The sequence below is a fragment of the Fundulus heteroclitus genome, unplaced genomic scaffold (assembly GCF_011125445.2).
Source record: "Fundulus heteroclitus isolate FHET01 unplaced genomic scaffold, MU-UCD_Fhet_4.1 scaffold_283, whole genome shotgun sequence".
Taxonomy (NCBI): Eukaryota; Metazoa; Chordata; class Actinopteri; order Cyprinodontiformes; family Fundulidae; genus Fundulus; species Fundulus heteroclitus.
Window position 1 is genome coordinate 164,853 of NW_023396693.1, and position 19,828 is coordinate 184,680.

Below are 19,828 nucleotides of genomic sequence, written 5' to 3' on the forward strand. Positions count from 1 at the left end.
CAAAGTTCTCCAGCGAGCCACAGCGAAGAGCTATTATCCTGAGATGGAGAAAACAGCCAACCAAACTAAGTGCATCAACGGCTCATGTGGGGGTTACAAAAGGCCATAGTACAGTTGTGTGAAAAAGCTAGGCAGCCTGTCTGTTTCTTTTTAGATATATTAAATCTCAACACAAACAATACTGGAAAATTCAAGTAATTTAAATAATCAATAAAAGCCACTGAAATTGCCTCGTAAAATTTCATAAAAAGCAGTTTCTAATGTGGAACTAGAGACACCACATGTTTACAGTGGAAATGTCTAACATCAAACATAGGCTTTATAATATCAGGTGAACATAAATTTCAGCATATTTTAGTGTGCTTCTGCCTGCTGAAGAGAGGGTGAAGACCATAATAAGCTAAAAAGAGCTATCTTAGACCTTCAGAAAGTAGGATATAGCAGCTTATGAATTTAGTGGGGAAAGAGTGCATAGAATAATTTGAAATCAGCCATTGGAAAACAGTCTGCAAATGGAGGACATTGAAAACAACTGCCTACATGCCTAGATGTGACAAGTAAGCCAGTTAGTCTGCCCCGAGAGGACGCTGCAAGACATTAAAGTCTGCGGAAAACCCTAAAATGTTAATGGACTCTTGCCTGTATTGATAATTTTGTGAGAAAACCACATTTCTTAACAGGTTTAAAAAACTCAAACAGTGATTCAAAGAAATAATTCAATCCAGGTTTTTTTTGTGCATAATGTGAATACACCATTTTCTGTTAAAAGAAAACAACAAAAAACAAAACAAACAAAATAAAACTGTTCATAAAATTAAAATAATTTAAATAGATAGAACAAAATCATTTATTCTGTCTTTTCAAACTCTGTTTAAGAAGACAATAACACCAAATTGGACCAGTTACTGTTAGATCTAGAAAGTCTGCATAAATTTACACGCGTTCATAATTTTTCGTGGAGCGCTTCAGCTGTTCGCTACCAACTTGCATGTTTTGTAGTTCTTTTTCGGAAGGCTGTAGGCCCCACTGATCTCCATTTATATTTTCTATGGAATCAGCAATCCAGTAAATTAAATAGAGATTTTTTTTTATTTTATTTTTTTTAAATAAGCTTTATTAGAAAATGCTTTACAATACAGAAAGAAGTACAATTTCCTATGAACAATTGCCAGGGGTTTGTTTAAAATAAATAAATAAATAAAAAACTAACTGAATAAAGTAGTAAATAAATAGAGATCAGTGGTAGGCCCGGATTTGACTCGCGTCATCCATGTGCGTTGCCGTCGCGTGATGACGTCAGAGTTAAAGGCTGTACAGCAGTCCGAAGCTTCTTTCATCCCCACAATAAAGTCCTCGCTGACCTCATGAAAGGTCAAGGAACAGGAGCTAGGAGACCAGTAGACCCATAGACATCATATATTATATTAAGCCAAACTTATATTATGTTTATGAGTAGACCTCTTTCGGATGCAGCCCCACCCTGCACGTCTTTTGCTCCAATCGCTTCAACCGGAAGTGACGTCACCACTGGTGTGACGGGGGCGTGTTGGGATGACAATCCTGTTATTTTGCTAGTTTCTTCTGTCTGGAATACCTAGCTTCTGATTTGTTACGATAAGTGTGTGGGTTTGACGCAGTTGAGCAGACATTGCAGCCTAATGCTAACTGCAATTTATTTACAATCATTCGCGGCAACTGTTTCTTTCTTTTTTTATTTTGTTTTAGCTTAGCCGAACAACGACGCTAGTTAGCTAGCAGAGGATAGCACGGAGTTAACGGTCAGTGACGATTTCTGCCTTTCTTTAGACCTCGCAGCTTTTTAAGGAGGCGTTACCAGCTTTTGCAAAAACATAACTACTCTATTAGTGGAGGGCTGCCATTAAGGATGTCGCTAGCAGAGGAAGTCGCCCGGGACGAGTTGCCCTGAGCGCTGACCCAGTCTTTCAGATGAGTTGCTATAGCCAAAATGTCCTGCAAGTCAACTAAGGTGGCGCCCAGTGTTGATTTCGACCACAGCTGTTCGGATAGCGTGGAGTACCTGACGCTTAACTTCGGCCCGTTTGAGACGGTACACCGCTGGAGAAGACTCCCACCATGTGATGAGTTTGTCGGCGCCAGGTGACATGCTGTCAACCATCTTCACTAAATCCCGATTTTACGTCTCTTGCCTTAATCTTTGGCTCACCCCGAGTTTCTGTTCACCCTTGCGCAGGCGCAGCAAGCACACCGTTGTGGCGTACAGGGATGCCATCTACGTGTTTGGAGGGGACAATGGGTGAGTGTCGGCTGACGCGGACAGGTGATGTTCCCCATTTGCTGCGCCACACCCAGAGGGTTTCAACTCACTGTCTCCCAACAGGAAAAATATGCTGAATGATTTACTGCGCTTTGATGTCAAGGACTGCTCTTGGTGTCGGTAGGGCTCCCTGCATGTCGATTACAAACAGTGCCTTACAAAAACCTTCATAGCCCTTGAACTTTTTCCACATTGTCATTTTCTGACCACAAACCTGATGGATTTTATTGGGATTTTAATGCCACATACACATTTGATGCGGGAGAAAGGGATACATGGTTGTCAGATTATTATTTTTTATTCTTTCTTTTTTTGCAAATATCTGAAAACACTGGTCATACGTTTTTATTTTGTAGAATACATTGAGCCAATGGCACTTTTGAACCAGCCTTTATTATGAGGAGACAATCAGATTAGGTAGAGAACAGTTTTTAAGTCTAGCCTCAAATTGTCCATTGAATTTAAATCTGGACATTGACTAGGCCATTCCAACTCATAGATGTCCTCAGATCTAAACTAAAATATTGTAGCTGTGGCTGCATCTTTTGGGTTGAGGTCTTGATGAAGGCCTCAAAAAGTATTTCTTATACCAGATTTGCTCTTTATTTAGCTCCATACATAATTCCGTCAAATCTGACCAGTTAGTTGTTATCCCGCATAAAGACAAGCTTTCATAATGCTGCCTCTACCATGCTTCACCCAACAGGTGATGTGTTCAGGGTGATTCGCAAATGTTCTCCAACAAACCACTTTCACAGAACAGCTGGACTTTAAACTGTAAATGAAATTAAACACAGGCAAACTCTATTTACTAATTAGGTCAGATTGTTGCACTGGAATCTATTCATGGGTATTAAATAAAAAGGCAGCTGAATTACGTGCTGCACTTTCCAGGTTTTTTTTGTAAATCATTTTTTAAAACCACATATACTTCTTAACCCACTTCAATTATCTGCACTACTTTGTGTTGGTTTGTGGTCGCAAGATAACAAGGTGTTAAAAAAAGTGCAATGGAAATGAAGACTTCAACAAGACTCTATGCTGCAACCTTACACCTAACACCGGGTCATAATCTGTTTCACAGAGCCTTCACCACTGGAACTCCACCAGCTCCAAGATATCACCACTCAGCAGTGGTCTATGGCAGCAGCATGTTTGTCTTTGGTAACTTGGCCGTTTTATTTTGAAAGAAGACGTTTCTAGCCTACTATTTTTCAAAGCCTCACACGGCGCACTGTTTTATTCTGTCATATTTCAGGGGGCTACACGGGAGATATTTATTCAAATTCAAACTTGAAAAACAAAAACGACCTTTTTGAGTACAAGTTCGCCACTGGGCAGTGGACCGAGTGGAAAGTGGAGGGAAGGTAAACATTTAATTAGTCTACATGTTATGGATCGGTTTATTCAAGAAAAGGCTCATCATGGGAATGTTTATTTTATTTATTTATTCCTTTAATTTATGGGGTTTACTTTGGATTTTAAAAAGATGTATGATATTGGTTAAAAACAGAAGCGTTATGCAGTGCTTGAAGCAAAAGGTTAAATCGGCCATTATTAGTTAGTACTTAAGCTGTTTTTATTCTCTGTAGGGTTACAATATGCACTCATTTTTATCTGTGTGCTCCACGACTCTGTTTAGCTTGCCAGTGGCCAGATCTGCACACGGTGCGACAGTTTACAGCGATAAGCTGTGGATTTTTGCTGGCTATGACGGGAACGCCAGGTATGTAGTAAACTATTCTGCTCACGCGCTTAACATGGAGGTGCTGGATTGTAACCCAGTGATGTTTTCTGTTTGCGTGTAGGCTGAATGACATGTGGACAATCAGTCTGCAGGATCGGGAACACGCGTGCTGGGAAGAGGTCTGTTGCATTCTTCTTTTTAAACTAAAGCATCTGGAAAGAGCGTGGATGCTCAGGCAGCAGCTTTCCTCTGACTTTGTTTCCACCAGATCGACCAGAGTGGGGAGATCCCCCCCTCTTGCTGTAACTTCCCTGTCGCCGTATGCCGGGATAAGATGTTTGTGTTCTCCGGTCAGAGCGGAGCCAAAATCACCAATAATCTGTTCCAGTTTGAGTTCAACGGTCACATGTGAGTGCTTGTGTTTATAATTTTTACAAAACTCAGATAGTAACGTGTGGCGTCTCAACGAAACGAACTAAATCCCTCCTGGTAGGTGGACACGCATCCCGACGGAACATTTGCTGCGGGGCTCTCCTCCTCCTCCTCAGAGGCGCTACGGACACACTATGGTGGCCTTTGACCGCCACCTGTATGTGTTTGGAGGTGCAGCTGACAACACTCTGCCCAACGAGCTGCACTGTTACGATGTGGACTCTCAGACCTGGGAGGTGATCCAGCCCAGTCAAGACAGCGAGGTATGAACCCGAGTAATCCATCCACACAAATAAACTTTCAGTGAGCTTTAAAAAAATATTTATAGTCCTACAGAGGGGAAATCAGTCTCTGTGTTTAACCCATCTCTTAGGGAGCGGTGCACAGGGAGCAATCTGTGGTCAGTGGTCTTGCTCAGGGACCCAGAGTGACACACTGAGCTTCAAACCAGCAACCTTTACAGCCTCTCCAGGCTGCAGACGCACTAGGCCACCACTCCCATGTATCTCTGTATCTCTTACACTGACAGAGATACAGTTGGTTTGTTACAAAAACTCACGACTTCTATACATAAGGAAGTCATGTTGAGGCCTCCCACTGAGTTCCTGAGCAATATCAAAGTCTGGAAAAAAGTTTCCAGAAAAGGAAAATTAAAGTGTGGAAAAACCTCCGTTCCTTCCTTTCCTTCTTTTCATTCTTTTGTTCTTTCTTTTCATCCTTTACAGTCTCTTGTTTTCTGTAGCTTCCATGTTCCTTAGCAATGCAGAACTATGCTTCATGGTGAACTTTTTGTTAATTTTTTTGTATGTAAAACACTGAGATATCTGGAAAAGGGGAAAAAAAACTGTTTTGAATAGTAATAATTTTCAAATGAAAAACATGGAAGAACCACGGTCTCAGTTTATTCTTGTGATTTCAAACCCAGAAATTCAACCTGAGGTTGAATGAAACATCCTGATAGCTCTGTTTGGGTACCCTAGTACCCTGATACTTTATTCTGTGCACAAGGATTGATGAATTGACAAATTTGTAATTGAGGAACTCTGCAGGTTTTTTTTTTTAATTCAGCACTGAAGCGCTCTTCAACATTAGCTGGCTTTCGTTTGTCCTTTTCCCACTCAGATGCCCAGCGGGAGACTTTTTCATGCTGCTGCTGTGATTCAAGATGCCATGTACATTTTCGGAGGGACCGTGGACAACAACGTACGCAGCGGGGAGATGTACAGATTCCAGGTAAGTGGGAACGATCGCTGAAATGCTCCTAAAACCCCGCAGCTAAATGTTCTCCATCTGGAGACGGTAGATAACAGGCTTCTTCATAAATGCTTGTCTTGCAGTTCTCAAGCTACCCAAAGTGCACCCTTCACGAGGATTATGGCAAACTGTGGGAGAACCGTCAGTTCTGTGACGTGGAGTTTATTCTGGGCGAGGTGTGTGAAACTTTAAATGATATTAAAACTTGACCTCCCTGTCATCCATTTAACACGTCTGTTTTTTTTTTTGTTTTTTTTTTGTTTTGGTTTATTGGTTCACAGAGAGAGGAGAGAGTCTTGGGCCACATTGCTATAGTTACTGCAAGGTGTCAGTGGCTGCGGAAGAAAATCCTGCAGGCCCGAGACAGGCAGCGTCAGGTCAGAGTCACACACGTCATCATGCTTCAGGAAGTCTCTTTAAATCCAGACTAGAGCCGAACTCCAGCCTCTTCGTTGCAATGCAGATACAGAGTAGCTGTAAATTGTAATGAAGATGACAAGGCCAGCCGTTGACAGGACCAGCAGTGGAAGTGTGGCAGGAAGAAAAGCCTTCGTAGAAAGACGGTCACAAGATGTTCTGTTCGCAGACGACACCAAAGCTAAACAGGAAAGCAAGTCGGATGTGATGCAAAGAAAGATGGAGCCAAATACAAGCCGGCCTGTTAATAGGCTGCAGGAGGGATGCGGTGCGGGAGAATCTGGGGCCAGAGTTTAAATTAGCTTTTTACAGAAACTCCCTCTCAAATCTGACTGAGATTGAGATATTTCACAAAGAAAAACAAGTGGAAAAAAAACAACTAAATTTACTATTTTAAGAGCAGCAGTTTTACGTGCAACAAACTTGACTAATGGGGGCCGAATACAAATATTCGCCACACTTTACAGTTTTTTTTTAAGTTTGTGAATAAAAGGGTCTTGTTTAAAGCAATAAAATCCCACAAACATACATAGAAGTTAATGGTTATAACTGGACAAAAATATACAGTAAGAATATTTATCCAGATGTCATACATGCTTATAAATTTGTACAGTCGGAGTGTTAATTTTAACTCAGCAGCATCCCAGTGTTTTTAACTTTACCAACTTATTTATAGCAGATAAACTAACTCGGTTCACTACGTGCAGGTTAAGCTACTTTCTGGCCCCTCAAACACATGACGACATTTATTTTGGCCTTTTTGCACAGAAACGTTGCAGCAACATACGCGTAAAGCTCCGGTTGTTTTAAACTGCTTTGAAAACGCACGTTTTAGTAAAGAATTGTATTAAGATATCGATTGACTGGAACAGAGGGGGGCAAAAATGTTGCGTAACTTGTTGTTTAGCAGAAGACTAAACGGGAAAGCAGTGAGGAAAGTGATGAGGGAGCAGCTGGAGGCCCGAGAGATGTCCCAGCAGGCAACAAGCCATCAGGCACGCCGCCCCTGCTGGAGGTCTCCATCCGGGAAGCAGAAGCTCAGCCTTTTGAAGTCTTAATGCAGTTTCTCTATACGGACAAGATTCAGTACCCCCGCAGAGGTACACCTGACCTTCCCTCCTTTATATGCTAAGTGCAGCCTCATGCTGTCAAGACAAGCTAGTAATTGTATATATATTTGTGTATGTTCGCACAGGCCATGTCCAGGACGTTCTTCTGATAATGGATGTGTACAAACTCGCTCTGAGCTTTAAGCTTTCGCGGCTGGAGCAGCTGTGTGTGCAGTACATCGAGGCATCTGTGGATCTGCAGAACGTTCTCAGCGTTTGTGAGAACGCCAGCAAGCTGCAGCTGGACCAGCTCAAGGTACCATGACTCAAAACGTGGTTAAAACAGCAGGTACAAACCGGGCTTTTAGCGACCTCTAGTGGTTCTAGTAAAGTAAGTCCTCTTTTAGTTTGTTTATGTCAATAAGCTTGTAATATCAGATAGATAATAAAGTCTGACCCTAATGGCAAGGAAATATTCCCTTCTCCAGGAACACTGTCTCAACTTTGTGGTGAAGGAATCCCACTTTAATCAGGTGATCATGACGAAAGAATTTGAGCGGCTTTCCACCCAGCTGATAGTGGAGATCGTGCGGCGCAAGCAGCAGCCTCCCCCCAGGGTCTACTCGGACCAGCCCGTGGACATCGGGACCTCCCTGGTCCAGGACATGAAAGCCTACCTGGAGGGAGGCGGTCTGGAGTTCTGTGACATTGTTCTGCTGTTAGACGGTCACCCCCGACCTGCACACAAAGCCATACTGGCGGCTCGATCCAGGTAGCCCAATCAGACGGCTGATTCTTTTTTTCTCTGCTCACACGCCTGGTACCTGTTCCACATTTTGTCACGTGCAACCTGGACATTAAAATATTTTATGTAATTAGACTGAATTAAGCAGTGCAAAATTGTAAAGTGGAAGAAAAATGATGCATGGTTTTAAATTCAGTTTTCTAAACAGAATCCTGAAAAGTGGCTTTTTGTATATTTAGCTCTCCTGAGTCAGTAGCCAAAACAACCACCTGTCATCCGTTGAATGCTGCGAGATTTGTGGATCCTTATTCTATAATCTGTACTACCTTTGCACCCCTGTCGACCAAATATAATTGGATTAACTTCACCGTACTTTGACTAGGCCATACTAACAAATAAATATACTTTGAGTGCAGGTGTGCCATTATGGCTCTGGCTCTGTGTTCTTTATGATTTAGGATTTCAGCAAATATGCAGTAATTAGTCTGAATAATCAGCAGGTTATGTGGACCGTACTAAAAGACAACCATGTTAAGTTTATTAGTGAACAGAAAAGTGGATTTGGGGGTGAGCGACCCTTTAAGGAGATGCACAGTGGTAGGTGGAATCTTTTTAAGATGTGGGGGTAGATGTATACGGATGCCACACTTTGTAAATTATTTTAAAAACCATGCGTTATTTTCCTTCCACTTTACAATCATGTTTCTTTTGTGTTGATAGATAGAAATTATAGAAATTCCAGTAAAATACTTTGATGTATCTTTAACAAAAAATTACAAAACGTTCAATTTGTGCTAGGCGCTGTACATCTGGACACATTTCCTATGGACAGTCATTGTTTGGCCGTCATCTTAACGACTCTTGTTTGGATGTTCCAGTTACTTTGAGGCGATGTTCCGCTCCTTCATGCCAGTAGACGGTCAGGTTAACATATCCATTGGTGAAATGGTCCCAAGCAAGCAGGCTTTTGAGTCCATGCTGCGCTACATCTACTACGGTGACGTCAACATGCCTCCAGAAGATTCTCTGTATCCTTCTCAAACTATAGAAAATGGCGTATTTAAAGGATATGGCTACAAGTTTAACTCCTCCCAGTAGGTGATGCAGTTGCGCTCCCCCGCTCTCGTTTGAGCTGGGTCCTTTGGTCAGCATTCGCAAACCTTTAAATTTATTTATTCTGAACCTCTCTAGACGTTCTGTGGATGTATTATTTTTGAAAAGTCATTGTTTTCATGAAAAGCTTGTGGCTATGACGTTTAATTACACAGTAACAATAACTGCAAAGTTCACAATAGATCAAATTATTGTTTTCATCTCTTAAAATTAGGGCTTTAGCCTTTAATTTCTTTAGCAATCGAATAATCTATCGATTACGTCTTCAATTAATCTAAAAAGAGATACTCTGGGTAAATTAACATACCTCCAATAAACAAATGTTTTGAATGAGAAAAAAAAACTTTGAGCAGTCATTGCACATTTTAAATTCATTATAAATGGCAAAAAGCATGGGAAAAAAACTTTTGATACTGTCCATGTCCTCTGTGAGATTTGATACATTTCTAGTAATGTGACGTTTTCCAAGTGATTTTAAGTTTATAATGAATTGAAGACAAATGCTGCACTCTGTCACGGCTGTTTGGTAATTTTGAACCCAGTCTATTTCAGCTTTAGTTGAGCGATACAAAAAAATAATTGATGACATAAATAAAAGATCCGAAAGTAGTACTGATAGGGATAGATGTAAAGAAGGAAGTCAAAATACAGGATTTCGAAATTCAAGAAGAATAAGCGACAAACTCTGTATGAAAAATGGTGGCGATTAAATGCCTACCCTACTCACAGGTCTTACAGTTGTCATATCTGAGGACATTCCTTTTAAAAATGTAGTTAAACCTCCTAAATGTTTTTCTTTCCTGTCATAATTGAAATTCACCTTTTTAAACATCAAATATCGCCTGCGGTTGTAAATACAAGGGTTTTTCAAACCATATTTGCAGACATTAATTTATGTTTTGCTGTAAATCTAATTTGTGACATGGAAACTCTATCAAGCTTTAAAAGTGTAATGTCTTCTGAGCAAAGTAGCATTTTTGACTCAATAATTTTGCTTTACTTGATTTTTTTTTTTCTGTCATTGATTGGTTCTATATGCATTTCCCCACATTTACACATAGCAAGTCATTCAAGGGGAGGCGCGAGAGAGAGAGAATCTATGGGTCCTGAGTTATACATATTTCTACTTTATACACTGAAGTGACTAATACTGGTGATTTTAATTTGATATTATGCATTAAAATTACATCTTTATAGTTTGAACTTGTTCTTTTTGAACACAGGAGCCGTTTTCTCCCCCACACTCGTCACACTTTTCTCCTTGACCCTTGATAACCAGCTATCTGTTCGCTGCGCCATATTACTACGGCTTCTCCAACAACAGGCTCCAGGCTTACTGTAAGCAGAATCTGGAGATGAACGTGACTGTGGAGAACGTCCTGCAGGTATTTATATTTTTCCACCCCGGGGGGACCGGTGACCTCATTGGGGGAAAACACGACGATCCGTTCCTCGCCGAGTGAAGAATCTCTTCTCTTCCTCCCCAGATCCTGGAGGCGGCAGACAAGACGCAGGCTCTGGACATGAAGAAGCACTGCCTCCACATTATTGTCCACCAGTTTATCAAGGTGGGTGGGCTCGTATCCGGAGCCTTAGGGGTGTGCTGCCCACTCAGTGCAGCTGAGCTAACCCTCTAGTCTCTGCGTCTTTGTGGGGGAAACTGACACGTTTGACCTCTCGCTCCGTCTTCCGCGGAGAGAGGAGAGTGTTTATAGCTCGGCCGGCTGTGTAAGCACCTCATCAAAGGGCGCCACGGTGGCTCTCTGATTATTGTTTGTTATTTAACGAAACAGCGAAGCACTCAATTTTCACTTTCATTCGCTGGAGTGTTAGCTCTGCCGTTTGCGTTTCGGTTCTGCTTCTTTTCTGCACCACAGCCTTTATTTATTTATTTTTTCTTCTTCTTTTTTTTTTTAATGCATGTGCAATCAACGGCCTCTTTCCACCCGTTTTTGCCTCTCTCATTGTCTTAATTTCTGACACATTTTTTCGTTTTTGCTTTGTTCTCCCCTCCCAAAGGTATCCAAGCTCCCCAACCTGCGGTCTCTCAGCCAGCTGCTGTTGTTGGACATCATTGAGTCTCTAGCTACGCACATATCAGACAAACAATGTGCCGAAATGGGCTCTGATATTTAGGGTGACTCAGAGAGGAGCTCTTTTACTTCAAATAAGCCAAAAATCTCCTGCTTATGTACTTCGATTCATTCCTGCTACACCAGAATTTATTTGGTTTTATTTATGTTTAGATTTTTTTTTTTTGCCCCTGCATGTCTCAGACCTGTCCACAATAAATGCCTTTGTATCTACACTGCATCGCGTGTCTCGCTTTGTGTGTGAGGCAACAGTAAAAACCGACAAAGAAACCAGAACGTGGCTTAAAAATGTTAAATACTGTAAAATAAATTACATGCTCTGTCATTTATTTTTTTGTACACAAACGTTTTGCAAGCTTGTCCTCTGTTCAGTATCCATTGTTTTCATGCGTTTTACTGCTGATGCTTGTGGCAGGACGTTCAAAAGGTGTTTCAGGATCATTTAGTTCATCCAAGTGCTGTTTATGACGGCAATTGGTAAATGGATCATTTACGCCAGTCTCTGTTCTTCATTTTGGGTCATTCTCATCTGTGACAAAGCCTGTAATATGTGATGGAAGGATTCAAAATCATTATATAGAAATGATTGGAATGTGTGTATCATTTATTTTATGTCCATGCGTAACAATGACGTTACAATACTACCCAAAAAAATCTACATTCATGTGACAGAACAGTGTAGTAGTGACCTTTATGTTAGCGTTACAAAACATACGTATGTCCACATGGGATTCATGTATTTGAAAGCCTTAATAAACCACATATTGAGTCTGTCATGTTATCTGATTTTTTATTTTATTTTTATCTTTTATTGGACACCAGTGGTTTTGTCTTTAAAATCCTTCTGACTTTGTTTTCATTTAAACCTTTGAAGTCCCAACATCACTTTAACTTGCATATCTAAACTGCTTTCACTTTTTTCAGTCTTGGGTACAATTTACTTTCATCAGGTTGAATTTACTTTTCTGCCTTTTTGATGGTTTAAGTCAGCAATTCCCAAACTTTTTTTAGCCACGCACCCCCTTCTATGTCCCAAATGGTTTGACGCACCCCCAATCCCCCACACCTTCAAAAAATAAAGACAAAAAAAAATGCAACAAGCTTTTTCTAGCCATATAGGCGGCATGTTTAATCATGCTCAAATGACCAAAAAACACATAACAATTTTTTTAATTATTTGCAAGAATGAATGAAGTAGAGGCCACACATTAGATGCACATTTACTGCACATTGAGTAGAATAAGATAACTTCCTCTATATATTTCATCTTAAAATGAAGTGTAGAAGACCTTCTAAATATTTAACATTTTCATGTGAATACATTATTTATTAATTAAAAAAATTATTTTAGTTTTAGCAAAACGAAATGTTTTGAATTCAGCTAAATTTAAATTGATGACAGCCGTCTTCTAAGAAACAGGCTGAGCTTTGTGTTGGGCTTCTATAATAAAAATCCGTCTTTTGCCTGTTACTATCGAGACATCCTGTATGCAATGGTTCTGCTGATTGTCTTTGCATATTGGAGAGTGAACACAAAGGAGCCCTTACATCTAGTTTGATTAATTCTTTAATGATGAGCACCAAGTCCTTGAGGCTGGAAAACCTCCTTGAGAGAATCTTAAACTCTCTCCACAGATCAAGTCAGGACTCAGGCCAGGCCACTTCAAAATGTTAATCCAGTCAGAAACGGCATGCTGGACAAGTCCAAAAGGTTGCTGTAGATTTAAATCAAGCAAGGGTATAAATAATTCTGAGCTTTACTGTGTATCTGGACCGCATCTGCAAAACTGAAGTTTCCCTGAATGAATTCAGAACCCAGGTGAAAACTTTGGATTATGGTCCAATTTTATGCAATTTACCACTCTGGATTGTGATCCTTGTACCGTGTTGCTAATTTCTTGTACAACTCACCAGTGCAAGAGAGATCTATGACCTCAATGGGACAAACCTGGTTAAATAAAGGAAATTAATGCAAATAAATACATGCATTTTCAGGAACAAAAAAGGAAGTTTGAAATTTCTGAAAATGCATCAAAACTGGTTGAACAAAGAAAAAAATAAATGACTAATGATCAAGTTCACTGGAGCTTTGGCAATCAAGCTGCCAGGACTGAGATTCAGGAAGAACTGCAGCTTTAACACTTTGAATGGTCCAGTGGAGTAAACACAAAGTGCTTTTCACAGTCCAGACACCTGAGACACTTGGCAAATAAAGCGCTCCCATTGTGGTTTCTTTAGTATATAAATGCATGTTTCAAAGCAGTAGTCTCATCGGATACGCCACTGCAGCAATTTGTCTGAGAAAAGAATAACTTTAGAAAATACTGAATGCAACAGCTCAGATACGGATAGCAAAAAAAATTCTGTTTCTTTTGGTGTCTAAGTGTTTGCACCCTGTGCCCATGTTGATCCTGTTACATTCGTTTAAGCTAAATCCTGCACACATGCACACTGAGGCTGGAATTTCTCTGGGCATACCTGCTTTCATCTTAAAACAGAGTTGATTAGTCACTGTGATGACATTGAATGCTGAAACAAAACAGTGGGTCCATTGTCGAGCCTCAGTCCTGGATTATCTCCCTCCTATCAGGTACATTTTTTTTTTTTTTAAAGGAGTCTGTAGAAGTGGGCCTTCCCAAAAAACTGGGACGGGCTACAGAATCTCTCTGGATCGCTTGTTACCTGAAATTGGACAGGAGAATCACAGCACACGGCGTTTACCCGCAGAATAAGAAGAAGAAGAAGAAGATGGTTTTCCTAACAACGAAAATGATGCAGAGGACGGCGCTGTTTGTGTCCTTTGGGAGCTTCGTCACTTCTCTGACCACCGCCTTTTTACCCCTGTGGAAAACGATGAACTCTGATCTCAACGAGGTGGAAAACTGGTTTTCAGGGCTTTGGCTCACCTGCCTCTACACGGACGAGAAGGGGATCCAGTGCAAGGCCTACGATTCTGTCCTGGGTCTGCCAATGGATCTCCAGATCTCCAGGGTCCTCGTGTTGATTTCCATTGGAACCGGAGGTTTTGCCCTGCTGACCGCCTTTGTAGGGCTGGAGGGGGTTGAGATGTGTGTGAGAAAGCCAGATGTGAAAAGAGGTCTCCTCATCTTCAGCGGGGTGATGACCTGGGTGTCGGGACTCACCACCCTGGCTCCCGTCTCCATCGTGGCGTACACGACGGTGGTGGACTTCTGGGACGAAGGTTTCCCTGACGTGATGCCTCGCTGGGAGTGTGGCGAGGCGATGTTCTCCGGATGGTTTGGAGGTCTGGGGCAGGTCATCGGAGGTAGTCTGTTCTTTGTGGCTGTGTGCATGGGGGACCACGACCTGCAAAGACTGAAGGTCTCTGTCGGTCCGGAGCTGAGGCGCGGCACAAAGAACTACCTGAAGACTGAGGTTCTGTAGCTTTCTGTGTCACAACTATTATCGTTTGAAAGAATGGTAGCATGATTTAGCAAGTCATGAGATGAAGAAATGTGAAAATATAGCTCTGATTAAAAACTGCCGCTTTTACGAACATTACAAGGCTATGTGCAGTTTCTTTATAAAATTATTTTAAGGTTTATTTTTCAAAGTGAAGCAGCCCCTGTTTTTTATGTGATGTAACTCTGTTGTGATTTATTAAACTGATGCAATCTTTATTGTTATTATGCAGCCATAATCAATTGTAGTGGGACGCTGGCTCTGAATGCGCACATGGCACACTGACACAAATCAAAAACAACACAAGCAAAGTATGAGCATTCCTGGAGAAGACCCTCAGAAATGCAAAAAGACAACATGGAAAAATAAATGCATTAATAATATCCAGTGTCCAAAAGATATTGATTTTTACTGAGCAAATAATTCTTTAAAATGTTATTTTCTCAAATAATGTTTTGTTTAACTCAGGATTTGCATTGTGAATGGGTTGAACCAAATGTTGTTCTGAATTAGTTAAGCTAATCTAACCTCATTCCATGTTCTTTAAGATGAACTTTGGTTCTTTAACTCAGATCTGCAGAGAACCAGGATTTACTGAATTATTTTGATGATGATGATGATCAACCATTTTATTTTGTCTTTTTATTTCTTTTGTGTGTACATGGTTCCTTAGCTTCTTTTTACCTTCATTTTGCTTAGTAGTTTTAGTTAAGCTTCACTAGCCTTGTAGAGAGAATTTGTTGATTGAAATATAGTGTTAATTCAGATAAACAGCATTCTATAATGATGTTTTCTGGATGTTCATTTATTTCTCTTAATAAATTCTTGAACTTGAATAGAAGTTGTCACTTATTTGTTCCACATGTCTGCAGAGTTTGCTATTAGAGCAACACCAGCGTTCAAATCACCCTTTCAACTTATGTCCTATTTTCAGCTATTTGGGCTGATATTCACTAGACAATACCTAACAGAACAAACATTATTTATTAAACATTAAATAACTTCCAACCATGCGTAATGGCACAACAGCTGTAGAAACTCTGACCAATCCCTGCCATTCAGACCAAATAGCAGGGATTGGTCAGAGTTTTGTTCCTGCTCCTGCCCTCCTCTGTCCCTCGAGTTCCTGGGTTATCACCTCATCTATTGGTTGTCCCACATGCCGATCATTCTGACGTAACACCAGTGTGCGCGCTCGTTCCTTGTTGGTTTCCGCTTGCTGGCTGCGCATGCACACTTCTAGTGTTTATGTATCCGGTTAGCTTCAGTGTTAGCCGTTCATTCTAGCTCTGCTGCTATCACCGTATACTTTGAACATGGCTGAGAATCGCAAGAAGCAACGCGTGTTGAAGTTTATGAGAAGAAGAGGAAGGCCTCAGAAGAAAGAAATAAGGCCAGAGTGGATTTGGGAGATTTTTTTCATGCAATCTGCCTGAGGAGTGGAAGAGCAGGTAAGACGGTCTTACGCATGCACATATTATTCAAAATGGGATTTGGGTGTCTCTTACCTACATTTCCGGAAGAATCGGCAACTCTGTAAAATCCAGTGCAACCATTTGCCTTCCGAAATCACCCAATTAGTAAATAGAGTTTGGGTCTGGCTATAAAAACATCTCACTAGCTTTAAACATCCCACAGAGCGCTGTTTTAAGCTAACATTTTGAAATGGGAAAAAGTATTAACAGCAACAAAACCTATCAAGACATGCCTGCACACTTAAACCGCAAGACTGAGCCCATGGTGACTTTGGAGCAGCTGCAGAGATCAACAGCTCCTGTGGGAGAACCATTGACTTGGCAACATGTCTGTGCAAATTCTTAAAAGAGCAGCGCGCTACTGCAAGTTGCTCAAGCTTGAGCCACCTGAATAGACAGATTCTGCTGTATGGGTGTCAAAACGTTTTCAGAAGGAACTGAGTGAAAGTCTGATTGCCTCCGATTTAAGCCTGTTTGCTATTGACATGACAACTGTTAAAGGGGCTCTACACAAATCTAGTCTTCGTGGAGGAGTGGTACGAGAGGAAAGCCATTGTGGGGAAAACCAGCAACAACCAGTCCTACGTAAAGTTTGCCTCAAGCCATTTTTTTTTTTTGAATACGGCAAACATGTTGGAGAAGATGGTCTGGTCAGATGAGACCAAAGAATGAAACATGGTGGTGGCTACATCATGCTATGGGGATGCTTTTCTTCAATTATGACCTAGAGGCAGATGGCAAGATGGATGGAGCTAAACATAGTGCAAATGTGGAAGAAAACCTGTTAGAGGCAGTGGAAGCTTTGAGACTGGGTTGCCGGTTCGCCTTTCAATGGGACAATGACCCTTCACATGCACTACAACTATAACAAATCGGTCAGTCGTGTCTGAATGTTTGGCCAGAAGAGGCCCTACTTGTCAAGATTCAAGCGATCAGTTGTGACAGAAATTGATTCACTTTTAAATGAAAATTCTAAAGCTATTTTATCACAAATCTCTTGTAGTTTTACCTACTCAGGTGTAAACTAAGTGGTCAACTCTTCAGTGACACAAAGTAGTCTAATCCTTGTAGATGACTCTGTAAATCATTCTAGATCTGAAACATAAAAAAGGTCTCGCAAGATGGCGTTATAAAAAGAAAGGCATACAAAGGCTTCATCTGCATCTACCGCCTGTGATGGAGAGTCAAACAAATTTGACTCTCCATCACATGTTTCAGGTGCTAAAAGTGTGTAACTGGCATCAACCAAAGAAGGTGTCTCCTGTCTTAACATTTCAGTGTTTTTTAGGGCAGACAGGAACAGGTTTTCACCCATATGATCTGTAAGTTTTGTCCTGAATGTAAGTTTTGGATCACCCCGCCTGCATCCCTTAGGGGTTGCAGAGACGTAAAATTCTCTGAACTCTGGCGGTACTTCCACTCATCCGTCTAAACGCCCTGTTCTGATTAAGTAAAAAAACTCAATGTTTTAAGATTGTCAAAAAGGTATTTGTGTTCAGCAGGATATTTTGCCCAGAGGGTGCCTGAGTCATCTACAAGGTTAGTGAAATGTGTGAACTTTTCATTTTAAACAAAGATTTATGTGGCCTTTACAATTTTGGTGCTTTTAACGGTTTGATGTCACATTTTGTTCTGTAAACAAGCTGTCCTGTAGGATGCCTCCTTTCCAACAAAACACGTTCTCCAATCAGTGCTCAAAATAATTGCTTTCCTAAATGTTCTCCAGCAATAATTATTTTTCCATTTACCTGCTTATATGTTTTTCGTTTAAATTTATGATGGACAAAAACAACAAAAAATAATCTAGATAAATTCCATAAATCTGCTGTACAGGTGAGCTACAGTTTCACCTACAATTCACGTTTCAATTAAGCTGACTTTTAGAAGGATTCTGGGTGTAGTCTATACATTGGAATAATTTATGTGTGTAACGGGAATCAGGGCAATAAATCTGAATATGGAAAACTAACGAAAAGTTTAGCATTCACTGAACAAAGTTTCAAAGATTTTAATCTGTAGTATCTGGGACATATTAGGATGATCCCAAATGCTGGTTTGTGATTGTTTATTACATAATGTAACATATTACTACATTATCATTTCTTTAAAAAGAGCTACACCCGCATTTTGTACTAAGCTTGGCAAAATGTAATGATGTTATTACATAATGTGCCACAACGTATTACAAAATGCGTTCAAGGACTTTATTACATTTCTGTGTCAATTATTACATAATGTGGTTTCAGTTATGTTTTATTACATTTTGAAGCCTGATTTTATTACAACATTACATATTTTGGTATTATTACATAATGAGGTGTTATATACCCTTTAAAAAGTATGCTTTTAAAAATATATTTCTGTGGAAGCATTCTACAGGAAACCAAAGCCTTTCTGGACACCTGTCATAGTAGCCTAGTTTTCATGTTTTCTTGTCCCAGTTCGAACGTTTACAGCTTTTTAAGCAGATAGGTAAATTTTTACATGTTCACAAAAAAATCTTAAGATTCCTGTGATTTAGTTATAAAAAGCAATTCTCTTTTTATAATGTTGAATGAGAGATAAAACCAAACTGTCAAAAGAGTCTATTTTTTTTACTGCTCTACATTACAAGCGAGCAGGCTGTTGTAGAAATATTTGCCTGTGGTCTCATTGGTGCTTGGTAACAAAGCTTTCCACTCACCACCCACTCACTCTCCTTCCTAAAACCATTCCTATTTTTACGTTTTGTAAGCTTCTTCCTCAATCCTCTTTGTCAATGAGTAAACCATACCAATCAGTAAACCCTCTCATTTAGCAGTAATCAGTAGCCATTTTAGCTAGTTCAATAAAGTGAAACAATGTCATTAGGAAACAAAGCAGTCCCACAGTTAATCAACAGACCTGTCTGATGTGGGAACATAGTAAATAACTAAGTAACTTTAAAACTAAGTAAGTAACTTTAAAATGTACCAGGGGTAACTATTAGTTATATAGTTTTAGAATAGGCTCTGTTTGATCACAAAAGTTACCTTCTGCTGGTGTGCTTTGATCCCTGTTCATCAGACAGTCCTTATGAAATGTTTGTCAGATCATTGATGACTGGTTGAAGAGTGATATTTAAAATTATATTACATCTGAATATATAGTTCTTTTCAAAGACTCAAAAGGTTTATAATGTTTCCCTCCCTGAACAAAACATGGTGGCAGCATCATGCTGTGGGCAAGGCAAGGCGTGTTTATTTATATAGCATCACACCAGTCAATCCAAAGTGCTTTACACAAAATGAAAGGATTTTTTTTTATCAAATCTTTTTTTAATTTTTTGAAAATGTATTGCACATGTTAAGATGCAATATAATTTTAAATCTCACTCTTTAACCAGTCATCAGTGTGGGACTCTTTGATGAAAAGCTGCAGTAAACAGAAATGGTTTTAGTCCCGATTCAAAGGAGCCAATAGTTTCTACAAATGTACGGTTTTCAGGGATGTTGTTCCTATGGTCCATATAAACTAAATGACGCCTCCCCTTGCTTTGTTCTGGACCTGGATACATTGAGCAAGCAGGTCTCTGGTACTCCTAGAAACTCTATTTGGTTACATATTTGACAAGTAGAAATGCATTTTGTCCCAAGATTATTTTGTGCTTATAGCTGTTCAAAGTTGATGAGAGCAAAATACGGGGCAAACAACTTGACCTTTAATGACCCTCTGGTTTTGGATCAAAGCGTATTCATGTGTCTAAATGCCTCAGCCAAAATAAAGATCTAAATCCTAATGAGAATCTGTGGCAAGACTGCAAACTGCTTGTTTAAAGGTGCTCTCTGTCCAGTCTTACCAAGCCTTTTCTTTTTATCCATCCATC

The 19,828-nt window shown here is 40.2% G+C and overlaps 2 protein-coding genes across 3 annotated transcripts; both read left to right on the forward strand.

Annotated features, from left to right (window-relative positions):
* The first annotated feature begins 1,516 nt into the window (after window positions 1-1,516).
* lztr1 (leucine-zipper-like transcription regulator 1) lies at window positions 1,517-11,862 on the forward strand. 2 transcript variants are annotated; one of them, XM_012863499.3, is made up of 19 exons: window positions 1,517-2,118; window positions 2,213-2,275; window positions 2,360-2,416; window positions 3,381-3,460; window positions 3,555-3,663; window positions 3,939-4,022; window positions 4,105-4,162; window positions 4,252-4,391; window positions 4,477-4,678; window positions 5,538-5,648; window positions 5,753-5,845; window positions 5,951-6,046; window positions 6,994-7,186; window positions 7,282-7,451; window positions 7,624-7,907; window positions 8,759-8,908; window positions 10,273-10,378; window positions 10,481-10,561; window positions 11,013-11,862. In XM_012863499.3, exons 1-19 carry the CDS (start codon window positions 1,967-1,969, stop codon window positions 11,127-11,129), a joined length of 2,346 nt encoding a protein of 781 aa, XP_012718953.1. In that variant the 5' UTR covers window positions 1,517-1,966; the 3' UTR covers window positions 11,130-11,862. The 2 variants fall into 2 exon arrangements, with proteins under 2 accessions (XP_012718953.1, XP_012718954.1); XM_012863500.3 differs by having other exon boundaries at window positions 6,997-7,186.
* Window positions 11,863-13,186: 1,324 nt separating this feature from the next.
* On the forward strand, window positions 13,187-14,921 carry si:dkey-98f17.3 (uncharacterized protein LOC793143 homolog). The gene has a single exon (XM_012863392.3). It carries the CDS (start codon window positions 13,613-13,615, stop codon window positions 14,489-14,491), a length of 879 nt encoding a protein of 292 aa, XP_012718846.2. The 5' UTR covers window positions 13,187-13,612; the 3' UTR covers window positions 14,492-14,921.
* Window positions 14,922-19,828: the final 4,907 nt, after the last annotated feature.

What these genes read in the sequence shown, in the direction of transcription:
- si:dkey-98f17.3 (XM_012863392.3), top strand. Translation starts at nt 13,613, where the DNA reads ATGCTGAAACAAAACAGTGGGTCCATTGTCGAGCCTCAGTCCTGGATT.
- lztr1 (XM_012863499.3), top strand. Translation starts at nt 1,967, where the DNA reads ATGTCCTGCAAGTCAACTAAGGTGGCGCCCAGTGTTGATTTCGACCAC. An exon ending in GATGAGTTTGTCGGCGCCAG is followed by an intron (nt 2,119 to 2,212) that starts GTGACATGCTGT and finishes ACCCTTGCGCAG; the next exon opens with GCGCAGCAAGCACACCGTTG. An exon ending in TTGTCCACCAGTTTATCAAG is followed by an intron (nt 10,562 to 11,012) that starts GTGGGTGGGCTC and finishes CCCCTCCCAAAG; the next exon opens with GTATCCAAGCTCCCCAACCT.